We start from the raw sequence: 13060 nt of genomic DNA on the forward strand, positions 1-13060 counted from the left end.
TTAAAAATTTGATTTATGAAAATGTATTTTTGCTCATTTAAATAAACTATAATAAATAAATGATATGCATTTTCAAAATGTCAGAATTTACAGAATTCTAGTGTTTTACAGAAACATCAATAACTCTCAAGAAATGAATAAAAGAGGATATAAAACATGTTTTTACCTTTTGTATTACCTAATAGATCCCTAGGATCCGCTATAAACGTTTGTCTCTTTACACTGAACATACTTTGTACAAATTTGATATAATTATAAGATATCACTATTTTTACTCTCACATTTACATGCTATGCTATGAATAGAGCTATGTTCAGTTGCATGTTCAATGACAGCAGAAAATGTCTTGATGCCTCAAGTCAAAGGAGAATGACCAAACTGCTTTGAGCCGTTAGCAAACCAACAGAAAACTAATAACCATTTGCTGCAATTCAGGTATGCAGAAAAATGCACAACCTGCTAACCCTTGAACAGCAGCAGAAGACCACACCAGATCCCATTCCTGTCAGAAAAGTGTTGGAGTGTTTACTTACGGAGAACAAGAACTCCATGGCGTAGCGACTGGGCACGGTTGGACTCCACAGTGAAATTCAGCATGGTGGGATTTGCACCAATCATGCAGACACGGTTGTCTTGCTCAGCCTCACGGAACATCCGCAACAGCTGATTGGCAATGACCCCATTCAGAACAGATATGGCCACCATCGGTATGACAAAGGACAGGAATGCATTTACCTGTTCAAAAAGAGAGAAGGCTGTAAACACTGGAGATTAGTGCTGACAGAAAAACTATTTATCTGCTTCACTAAGATAAAATGTATATATGTTATTTAAAAAGCAAACAAACAGAACAAAAACCCCCCAAAACAAAACAAAAACCCAGTGTCCCTCGAGGCTGATGATTGGCCCTTCCGCCATATAGGTTGCAGATTAAAGATGGCTCCCGTGTTTCTTCTGTTGGCATCTATATCTATATAGTATATCTTTGGCCCATCTTTCAGTTTACTTCTTGTTTTATGTCAAGATTACCCGTATGGAATATATATATATAAATCTTCTAAAGTTTAAATCTGTCTTTTGTGAAACTTGTATGAAAAGGGTACAAGAGTGAAAACAGATATAGGATCCATTGAAAAACTATATAAATGAAACTTGTATGTTTTGGATACTTCCTAAAACTATATATGAAAGTAATGAGAAAGTGGCCACTTTCATGAGTAAATCATATAAGCCTTATATGATTTACTATATGAAGCAAGCTAAAGAGGATGCAAGTTTTTTTTGATAAGTTTTTTCTATTTCTTTTCCATATGGGTAGCTTTTTGTATTTTAACTTCCCTCCTTTTTTCCTTTTTTGACCCTTATTACTGTCTCGATTGAGTTTCTTCTGCTTTATAATTCTTATACATACATATCTATCTATACACACACACACACACACACACACACACATACATATATATATATATATATATATATATATCCATCCATCCATCCATTCGCTTCCACTTATCCTTTTCAGGGTCGCGGGGGGCACTGGAGCCTATCCCAGCTGTCATAGGGCGAAAGGCAGGGTACACCCTGGACAGGTCGCCAGTCTGTCGCAGGGCTAACACATAGGGACAGACAACCATTCACACTCACATTCACACCTAGTGGCAATTTGGATTATCCAATTAACCTATCCCCACAAGCTGCATGTCTTTGGATGGTGGGAGGAAGCCAGAGTACCCGGAGAGAACCCACGCAAACACGGGGAGAACATGCAAACTCCACACAGAAAGACCCCAGCCTGATGGTGGAATTGAACTCAGGACCTTCTTGCTATGCGGCAACAGTGCTAACCACCGTGCCACCGTGCTGCCCATATATCAGAATAATATCAGAATATATATATATATATATATATAAAAAAAAAAAACACCCAGCACGCCCCTGCGGGCGGTTTATCCTTCAAGCTCGGGTCCTCTACCAGAGGCCTGGGAGCTTGAGGGTCCTGCGCAGTATCTTAGCTGTTCCCAGGACTGCGCTCTTCTGGACAGAGATCTCCGATGTTATTCCCGGGATCTGCTGGAGCCACTCGCCTAGCTTGGGAGTCACCGCACCTAGTGCTCCGATTACCACGGGGACCACCGTTACCTTCACCCTCCACATCCTCTCGAGCTCTTCTCTGAGCCCTTGGTATTTCTCCAGCTTCTCGTGTTCCTTCTTCCTGATATTGCTGTCATTCGGAACCGCTACATCGATCACTACGGCCGTCTTCTTCTGTTTGTCTACCACCACTATGTCCGGTTGGTTAGCCACCACCATTTTGTCCGTCTGTATCTGGAAGTCCCACAGGATCTTAGCTCGGTCATTCTCCACCACCCTTGGGGGCATCTCCCATTTTGACCTCGGGACTTCCAGGTTATACTCGGCACAGATGTTCCTGTACACTATGCCGGCCACTTGGTTGTGGCGTTCCATGTATGCCTTGCCTGCTAGCATCTTGCACCCTGCTGTTATGTGCTGGATTGTCTCTGGGGCATCTTTACACAGCCTGCACCTGGGGTCTTGCCTGGTGTGATAGACCCCAGCCTCTATGGATCTTGTACTCAGAGCTTGTTCTTGTGCTGCCATGATTAGTGCCTCTGTGCTGTCTTTCAGTCCAGCTTTGTCCAGCCACTGGTAGGATTTCTGGATATCAGCCACCCCCTCTATCTGCCGGTGGTACATACCGTGCAGGGGCCTGTCCTTCCATGATGGTTCCTCGTCTCCCTCCTCTTTCTTGGGTTTCTGCTGCCTGAGGTATTCACTGAGCACTCGGTCAGTTGGGGCCATCTTCCCAATGTATTCTTGGATGTTCGTTGTCTCATTCTGGACTGTGGTGCTGACACTCACCAGTCCCCGGCCCCCTTCCTTCCGCTTAGCGTACAGCCTCAGGGTGCTGGACTTGGGGTGAAGCCCTCCATGCATGGTAAGGAGCTTTCTTGTCTTTATGTCAGTGGCTTCTATCTCCTCCTTTGGCCAGCCTATTACCCCAGCAGGGTACCTGATCACGGGCAGGGCGTACGTGTTGATGGCCCGGATCTTGTTCTTACCATTCAGCTGACTCCTCAGGACTTGCCTGACCCTCTGCAGGTACTTGGTGGTTGCAGCCTTTCTAGCGGCCTCTTCATGGTTCCCATTTGCCTGCGGGATCCCAGGTACTTGTAACTGTCCTCTATGTCTGCAATGTTGCCTTCTGGTAGTTCAATCCCCTCAGTTCTGACTACCTTCCCTCTCTTTGTTACCATCCGACTACACTTCTCCAGTCCGAACGACATTCCAATGTCATTGCTGTATAGCCTGGTAGTGTGGATCAGTGAATCGATGTCTCGTTCACTCTTGGCATACAGCTTGATGTCATCCATGTACAGGAGGTGGCTGACAACTGCTCCGTTCCGTAGTCGGTATCCATAGCCAGTCTTGTTAATGATCTCACTGAGGGGGTTCAGGCCTATGCAGAACAGCAGTGGGGACAGAGCATCTCCTTGGTAGATCCCGCACTTGATGGTGACTTGTGCTATGGGCTTGGAGTTGGCCTCTAGTGTTGTACGCCACATCCCATTGAGTTCCTGATGAAGCTCTTAGGGTCCCATTGATCTTGTACAATTCTAGGCATTCCAGTATCCAGCTGTGGGGCATTGAGTCATAGGCCTTCTTGTAATCAATCCAGGCAGTGCACAGGTTGGTCAGTCTGGTCTTGCAGTCTCGGCTGACTGTTCTGTCTACCAGTAGCTGGTGTTTTGCACCTCTGGTATTCTTGCCAATTCCTTTCTGTGTCCCACTCATGTATTGACCCATGTGCCTGTTCATCTTAGCCGATATGATGCCTGACAGGAGCTTCCATGTAGTACTGAGGCAGGTTATTGGTCGGTAGTTGGAGGGGACCGGTCCCTTCTTGGGGTCCTTGGGGATCAGGACTGTCCGACCTTCGGTTAGCCATTCCGGGTGTCTCTCGTTAACTAGCAGCTGGTTCATTTGTGCTGCCAGACGCTCGAGGAGTGCAGTCAGCTTCTCTAAGCCAGTAGGCGCGTGAACCATGTCGGGCCCTGGTGCTGGTCAATCTTCATACTGGAGACCCTTTCTTGGATATCTGCCACTGTGATGGTTACTGGACCCTGTTCGGGGAGGTCGCTGTGGTCTGCCCTCAGATCACTAGCCACTGAGCATTGCCGTTATGGTTGCGTCCTTCTCCCATATGCTCTTCCAGTATTGCTCCGTCTCCAGCCTTGGTGGTTGCATGTTCTCTTATTAGTATTATTCCCTTTGCACCTGAGAGTACACCTTTTGCTGGTTCTGTGCGAGAACAAGCTGGTTTATTCTCCTGCCTTCGATCTCTCTGGTGTACCTCCCTCAAAGCGGCTGGCCAAGGCTGTTGAGTCTTTGCTTGGCCAGTTTCCAAGGCCTCAGGTATGGACAGCTTGCTGTATTTCTTATGCACCTTCTTTGTCGCACCTTTCTGCAACTCTGTTAGTTGGCTAACCTCCCTCCGTGCTGCTTTGATCTTGCCCTCTAGCCTCCTTCTCCATGGAGGGTACTGCCCCTTGTGGCTGTTCAACTTGTAGCCAAGCATCTCACTGATCACTGCTGCCGTAGTGTAGATCAGCTTGTTAGTGTCGGTAATCGTGGTTGTAGGTATTGTCCGTAGTGCTGCATTAACATCATCTAGCAGCCCTTCTGAGGGTACTTCACGTAATCTTGGTAACCGGCTACGGGGGATCCAGGTTTCAAGCTTGGCCATGATCCTATTTTATATATATATATATATATATATATATATATATATATATATATATATATATATATATATATATATATATATTACGTATGTATACACACACACACACACACACACACACACACACACACACACACACACACACACACACACATATATATAAAAATTCCTCAGTCACCCCTGAGTGTCCTGGTGCCTCGTGTGCTTATGGGCACCCTTATGTTCAAACATGGTGTTCGTGGTGGACAAACTGTTTTGCACATAATTCCAGCAAGAGAACACTGCTCTGGTTCAGATCTGGCAGGTCATTCCTCCCAATCACGCCGCTCCAGGTCTTACTGTCATTTCCCACATGAGCATTGAGGTCTCCCAGTAGGACAGCTGAGTCCTCAGGTAAAACACCCCACCCACGGACTTGAAGAAGGCTGGGTACTGTTGTCTGCCACATAAGTGCAGACAATAGTCAGGACCTGTTCCCGTTCCCTTGCCCAGCACCTCTCCAAGAGACTGGTGTATAGGAATTTCTTTTACTTATGTATTAATCACATTATTGTATGATGCCTTGGTTTTAACATGTCTGACACCCATACTGAAGACAAATGGTGGGGGTGTAGTAAGGAAGTTGGGGGAAGCACTCTACAGGAAGAGTCTTTTGTCTATTCGAGGACTCTGGGAGGTAGCAAGGGAGTGTGAACCTTAAGGTGTGAAACAGCTGTGTACTGCCTTTTGTTCCTGAAGAAGGTATTTAACTGAGAGCCATGCTAGGCTCAGGGAGAACTCTGCTAACCGTCTGTCCCGCGGACATGCAGGGTCTCCACAAGCTTGTTTGTATGTTCTTTGTGTGTTTGGATTAAAGAATGTTAGCTACCACTCATCGCTCGTCTGCAGGCTTTATTTAAATGGAAAACTTCCACAACACTGGTTCTAGTGCCCAAACCATGCATTGGGTGAGCGCGACTATATCTGGCCATGTTACGACCCGGCTCGAAATGACCGTAACAAGAGTGGGGTGTCCCGTGACTTCCCACGCCCAAACAGACACAGCCACAGCATCGGACATCGGACTCACATTTAGTCAGATTTACAGTGAGCGATGCTTCCTCGAAACGCTTAAAAACAGTTAAGAGGATTTGGAGATGACTGCTCCAGGAAGCAGAATAAATGACCACATCATCTAAGTAGGCCTCACAGTTAGGGACCCCGGCCAAAACCTTAGCCATCAGGCGCTGAAATGTTGCTGGCATATTATGCAAACCAAAGGGCATCACAGTATACTGAAGAAAGTGATCGGGGGTAACGAATGCAGAGATCTCAGACGCTCTTGCAGTTAAAGGAACCTGCCAATATCTCTTTAATAAATCCAATTTGGTCACATAAGTAGCGGATCCCATCCGATCAACACAGTCATCCATCCTAGGTAATGGGAAAGAGTCTGCTTTAGTGGCCGCATTCACCTTTCGATAATCCGTGCAGAATCGAGGAGTATTGTCAGATTTGGGCACTAACACACATGGGGAGCTCCATTCGCTAGCACTTGGAACGGCTAAGCCATGCTCAAGGAGGTAATTGACTTCTCTCTGCATTATTTCCCTTTTTACTGGATTCACCCGGTACGCATGTTGTTTAATTGGCTTATGCCCCTCCACATCAATGTCATGACTTAAGACAGTCGTTTGGCGCTGGTGATAGAATAGAATAGAATTCAACTTTATTGTCATTGCACATGCACAGGTACAGGGCAACGAAATGCAGTTTGCATCCATCCAGAAGTGCTTTAGTGATATAGATATATTACAATATATATTAGCAATAATATAGATATGTGAGTATATTACAGAAATGGGTCTATTATGGTATGTTATAATGTACACGGTATGAAGTATGTTGTGAATATTCTATAACTATAAGTATGTACAGGCTGTAGTGAGTACAAGCTATGTACAGGCTATGAACAGGATATAAATATGAAAAACTATACAGAATATGAAATAAATAACTTTACAGAAATCTGAGATATACAGTTATACAGAAATGGGAACTATGCAAGTTGTTAACAGCTGTAGGATTAAAAATTATCGAATGTACAGAATGATTATTTACACAGAGCTATACAGTAGTGCAGTTAAGATAAGTGAGGGTGTAGTTAGTTTCTACAGAGGCTATATAAAGTGCTAGTGGTTGTGAGTGGTGGTTCAGTCCATGTTATTATTGTGTGTTTGAGGGTACAGTTGTCCATTGTGGGTGTGTGTATGTTCAGTCCATGTGTTAACGTGGGTCAGCTGTCAGGAGGCAGAGTTCAGGAGTCTGACAGCTGTGGGGAAGAAGCTGTTCCGGTACCTGGTGGTCTTAGTCCGGAGGCTCCTGTAGCGCCTCCCAGAGGGCAGGAGGGTGAAGAGTCCATGTGATGGGTGACTGGGGTCTCTGATGATTTTCCCAGCCCTTTTCAGACACCGCTTCCTGTAGATGTCTTTTATGGCAGGAAGTGGTGCTCCGGCGATGCGCTGGGCAGTTTTCACGACCCTCTGCAACGCCTTCCGGTCCGAGGCAGAGCAGTTCCTGTACCAGACTGTTATACAGTTGGTCAGGATGCTCTCGATGGTGCAACGATAGAAGTTCACCAGGATGTCTGAGGACAGGTGGTTCTTCCTCAGAGTCCTCAAGAAGAAGAGGCGCTGGTGAGCCTTTTTGATCAGCTTGGAGCAGTTGGTCGTCCAGGTGAGATCCTCGGAGATGTGGACTCCCAGGAACTTGAAGCAGCTCACACGCTCCACAGCCGTTCCCTTAATGTGGATGGGTGGATGTGGGTCAGCATTCCTCCTGTAGTCCACGATGAGCTCCTTGGTCTTCTCAGTGTTAAGCAGCAGGTTGTTTCTGTCGCACCACTCAGCCAGACGATCCACCTCCTCCCTGTAGGCGGCCTCATCGTTGTCACTGATGAGGCCAATCACCGTGGTGTCATCTGCAAACTTAATGATGGTGTTGGAACCATCAGCAGGTCTGCAGTCGTGGGTGAAGAGGGAGTAGAGGAAAGGGCTCATCACACAGCCTTGTGGTACACCGGTGTTCATCGTGATTGTAGATGAACAGTGGTTATCAAGCCGGACATGTTGGGGGCGGTTGGTCAGGAAGTCCAGTAACCATTTGCAGATGAGGGAACTGATGCCCAGGTCTGTCAGTTTCCTGATGAGTTGTGAGGGGTGGATTGTATTGAATGCTGAACTGAAGTCTATAAACAGCATTCTGGCGTAGGTGTTGTTGTTGTCCAGGTGTGAGAGGACAGAGTGCAGTGCGATGGAGACTGCATCCTCTGTGCTCCTGTTCTGGCGGTATGCGAATTGGTGGGGGTCCAGGGTGGGGGGAAGACAGGATTTGAAGTGTGCTAGGACCAGCTGCTCTAAGCACTTAGTGATGATGGGGGTGAGTGCTACTGGGCGGTAGTCATTGAGGCAAGATGGGTTGGAGTTTTTGGGTATCGGGACGATGGAGGTGGATTTGAAGCAGGCCGGTACCACAGTGTGGGCCAAGGACAGATTGAATACTGTATGTCTGTGAGCACTCCTGCAAGCTCCCCAGAACATGCTCTGAGAACACGCCCGGGGATGCCATCAGGACCTGCAGCCTTGTGGACATTGATCCTGCTCAGCACCGCTCCTACATCGGTGGGGGAGAGAGTCAGAGGTTGGTGGTCTGGCGTCACGTCTGCTTTGGTTGTGGTTGTGGGGTTCCCTCGCTCAAAACGAGAATAAAAGTTGTTGAGCTCGTTGAGGAAGGAGACATCAGAGGATGCGGGGGAGGGTTTGGTGGTCCTGTAGTCTGTAATGGTCTGGAGTCCTTGCCACATGCGTCGGGGGTTGGAGTTGGAGAAGTGTTCTTCTACCTTCTTTTTGTAATGGTGTTTGGCTTTTTTGATGCCCTTCTTTAGATTAGCCCTGGCTGTACTGTAGGCGTGTGCATCTCCTGACCTAAAGGCGGTGTTGCGGGCCTTCAGGAGGAGACGAACATCCCGATTCATCCAAGGCTTCTGGTTGGGATACATGGTGATCCGTTTCTGGGTGGTGACACTGTCTGTGGTTTCGGAGATGTAATCCAGTACAGATGAGGCGTACTGGTCCAGGTCTGTGTGGGTGAACATATTCCAGTCTGTGTTTTTAAATCTGTCCTGGAGCACCTGCTGTGAGGACAATTAAAGTGTGGTTTCACAGCAGGTTTCACACGTTGGATGAGTGGTGAATACCTAGGTGTGAGGAATAGGGAGAGATGGTCCGACTGTCCAATGTGGGGGAGGGGTGTGGCTTTGTAGGCTCCAGCCAGGTTGGAATACACATGGTCTAAAGTCTTGTCTCCTCTGGTGTGGCAGGAGACATGTTGGTGGAATCTGGGGAGGACTGTCTTTAAGTTGGTGTGGTTGAAGTCGCCAGCAACAATAAAAGCAGCCTCGGGGTGTTTATTCTGGTGTTTGTTAATGGCTGCAGAAAGTTCTTTCATGGCCAACCTAGCATTAGCGTCGGGGGGTATATACACGGCAGTGAGTATGATAGAAGTGAGTTCTCTGGGGAGATAATAAGGTCTGCATTTGACCATTAAAAACTCCGCATTAGGTGAGCAGTGACTCTCAGTAGTAGTGGAGTTCATGCACCAAGCATTGTTAATATAAATGCACAAACCTCCACCTCTGGTCTTGCCGGAGTCATCTGCTAGCCTGTCGGCTCGGTGTGTGTGGCGTCCTGCTAACTCGATAGCATTGTCCGGGCAACTGTTGTTCAACCATGTTTCGGTGAAAAACATGACATTTGAGTCCATAATCCGTCTGTTGTTAGTGATGGAGAGCCGTATCTCATCCATTTTGTTTGCCAGAGAACGGACATTGGCGAGGAAAATACTGGGTTAAGGCAGCCGTGTGGTGTTAGAGAAAAGTTATTTTTTATCAGAGTAATGATATCAGTTTGAACAGTTTCAGGTAAATTGGCAACAAATGATTCAAGATCATTTAAAATTACTGAATTTTTCAGCCCACTACCTAATGCAGCATCATCCCTCCCAGAAAATCCGTCATCCGACAGTTTGTAGGCGGGGAGGATGGCAACAGCGCACGCCGGGGGCGCTGTTGTATTTTGCTTACGGGGATAGAACAGTTTCAACGTATTCACATGACAAACCCTGGTTTTTCGCCGCCGATCTGGAGTGCGAATCACATAATGGTTATTGTCGAGTTTACATTCAACACTGTAAGGACCAGCAAACTGTGTTAGTAAACTGGACCCTACCACAGGCAGTAACATCAACACCTTCTCCCCTGGTTGAAAACTTCTATCCACAGCTTTTTTGTCAAAACGAGCCTTCATTTTAGTTTGCACTTGCTTTAAGTTTTCCCCGGCTATTTTCCACGCTAGGCGAAGCCTATCGAAGCTGACTCACATAGTCAGGTACACTACACGGCCAGGCCAAAAGAAATTGCCCAGCACTCGGTAATAAGTTTTATTTATTCCGAGGTGCCCAGCCATGCCGACATCATGTGCTAAGCTTAGCACCTGATCACGATGCTGAGATGGTACCACCACCTGTGTAACACTTGATGTTCCACTCTGATCAGAAGACCACCGCCTCATTAACACGCCATCCTGCAGGAAAAAACGGGGAAGGGTGCTTTCCCCAGCCGTGACAACGGCTGCAAAACAGGAACTCAAAGACTTGTCGTTTTCCTGAGCGCTTACCAAAGCTTCTTTATTCACATCGCCGCTCAATGCCGGTATTAATTTTAGCACACTGCATTTATCCCCCACACTGTCTTTCTCCTGTACAGGAGGTTTTTGCTCCCCAGCCACAAACGTATCTGCGATACTAACCACATCAGCAAATTTGCGCGCTTGCGCCCGCGTAACAGCACAAACGGGAAAAACTGTCGCTTTTGGATCAGCAGCAACAGGTGTATCCATCACTTCAGGCGGTGGAAACACTTTCCCCCCGGCCAAATCGTTGCCCAAGATAAACGACACACCTTTAAACGGCAACTGTCGTCTTATGGCGACCTTCACAGGTCCAGTTGTGATAGGTGAGTGTAGATATACTCTGTGAAGGGGCGCCCGAAGAACACTCATTTCAATTCCCCACACCAACACATCCGTGTGGCAGGCGGCTTTATCCGACAGTGGCAACACATCATCTAACCTAAAAGATTGATGTGCCCTGGTGTCTCGGAGAATGGTGATAGGAACCCTGTCCTTCTCTTCTCCTGCCACCGAAACGAAGCCTTGGGAAAGGAAGGGTTTAAAACGTGACTCTACCTCCATTTCTGGGTCACACCCCTGCATCTGATCAGGACCCATAGGTGGGGAAACTACTTTAATGAGCCCCACGGGTCCCTTAGACCCTCTGCGCTGCTCTTTCTTCCGCAGCGCAGGACAACTGGCGATCAGGTGACCAGACTCACGGCAATAAAAACATTCCCGCCTTTCAGTTTCCTCCTGTCTCGCCTTTCGGGTCTGGTTAGGAGATTTTTGTCTCTTTTCCTGCCCTCCCCTCATTTCTCGTCCTGCCCCGGTTGGAAAAATGACTTTATGTGTGAGGGTGAATTCATCTGCTAAAACTGCTGCTTTTGCCAGGGACATCACCTTCTGCTCATTTAGATAAAATACCAACTGATCCGGGAGACACTTTTTAAATTCTTCTAAAAGAACCAACTCCGTCAATCCCTCAATATCCTTCACTTTGCTGGCTTGCATCCAGCGTTCAAACAAGCGATGTTTCTCACGGGCAAACTCCACAAAGGTTTGTTCAGCGGTCTTTTCACTTTTACGAAATTTCTGACGGTAAGCTTCAGGAACTAATTCATACGCGTGCAGAATTGATTTTTTTACAATATCATATTGGAGGCTGTCGTTAATGGAAAGGCTAGTACATACTTCCTGAGCCTTGCCGATTAACTTACACTGGAGTAGCAGCGCCCAAAACTCCTTAGGCCAACTCAATGCAGCTGCTATATGCTCAAAAACGTTAAAATAGGAATCAACCTCAGCCTCCCGAAACGGAGGTACTAGTTTAACATGTTTGGTGATGTGAAAACTTGGTGAAGTAACTGTGGATGTGTCAGGGCGACTCGAGACAGGTGTGGAGGCAGCGGAAACAGGTGTCTAGACAGCGGCGGGCTTATGCTCCAACTCCAACGCTCTGACCCGGAGGTGCATAGCTTGCACCTCAAGCTCTTTAGCGCGAACCTCTACCTCCCTAATACGGAGGGTCAAACGGAGGTCCTCCGTAGACCCTACTGCCTGAGGCTCCTCAGCTGCCCCAGACCCCACCTCTGCCGCATCCGACCCCGCCTCATCCGCATCAGGCTCCACCTCAGCCGGAGACACGCCAACGGGTCCTTTGGTATCTGGCTCCGGCTCAGCCTCCGGAGCCACCTCCACGCTGCCCCTACCAGGCCGCTTTACAACTGCCTTCGGGGAAGGGAGAATGCCCCGCTCCACCAAGCCTGCACACAAAGCATCCTTCACCTCCACTTTACGGGCATTATAGGACACTTTAATATCAAAAAACTTGCTATAATAAGCAAATCCGCCTTTCTACACAACTCTCTTATCCCAGGAAGGCGAGGTAACAAAGTCATCTAAAGAAAACTCCATCCTCCCACACACACACACACCTCACTCTTCCCCACACACAAAAGAAAAGCCGACCGAACAAACCACAGACCACAAAAACGAGACAAAAAGGACGAGCCCCCAAATCATGTTACGACCCGGCTCGAAATGACCGTAACAAGAGCGGGGTGTCCCGTGACTTCCCACGCCCAAACAGACACAGCCACAGCATCAGACTTTTAACAATAGTTTATTGACAACAATGGCACTCACGGTAGTGGGAGTGCATAATTTCAGGGTGAGCTAAGGCCAACACAACAAACAAAACTCAACCTAGGCTTCGGTTCCGCTCTGACCTGTTTACTGAAAAGAAGAGAAAGATATAACACAGTCTGACCTCCCTGGTCTAAAAACATAGGAGAAGAGAAGACTTGCCAAAGTAACGGGCAGCTCACCCCTACTTGCTCCGCACTTCACACACATGCCCGACCTTTTAACCAAATAGCTATTGCTACGGCTGCTCCGTCTGGACCTGAGGCAAGTGCACGGGAAGTCTGCCACACACCCCGCACCGCAGCTCTTCGGTCGCCCTTTTATAGTTCAGGTCCACAGCAGAAACCAGTTACATCAGGCCGTTCCTTAGGTCCACCAATCACAGCCGGGCCCCTGCACAGGTGAATTTGCATACACACATTAAGAAACAGATAACCCACCAACA

The 13060-nt window shown here is 47.5% G+C and overlaps 1 protein-coding gene across 1 annotated transcript in view; it reads right to left on the bottom strand.

Moving 5' to 3' along the window:
* ntsr1 (neurotensin receptor 1 (high affinity)) overlaps positions 1 to 13060 on the bottom strand; it is an 86285-nt gene that overhangs the window by 33443 nt on the left and 39782 nt on the right. Inside the window, exon 2 of the mRNA XM_040013870.1 lies at positions 534 to 735. Coding sequence (XP_039869804.1) covers positions 534 to 735 — 202 coding nt within the window. The remainder of the gene's footprint in view (positions 1 to 533; positions 736 to 13060) is intronic.

The sequence above is a fragment of the Simochromis diagramma genome, unplaced genomic scaffold (assembly GCF_900408965.1).
Source record: "Simochromis diagramma unplaced genomic scaffold, fSimDia1.1 OVJJ01000705.1, whole genome shotgun sequence".
Classification (NCBI taxonomy): domain Eukaryota; kingdom Metazoa; phylum Chordata; class Actinopteri; order Cichliformes; family Cichlidae; genus Simochromis; species Simochromis diagramma.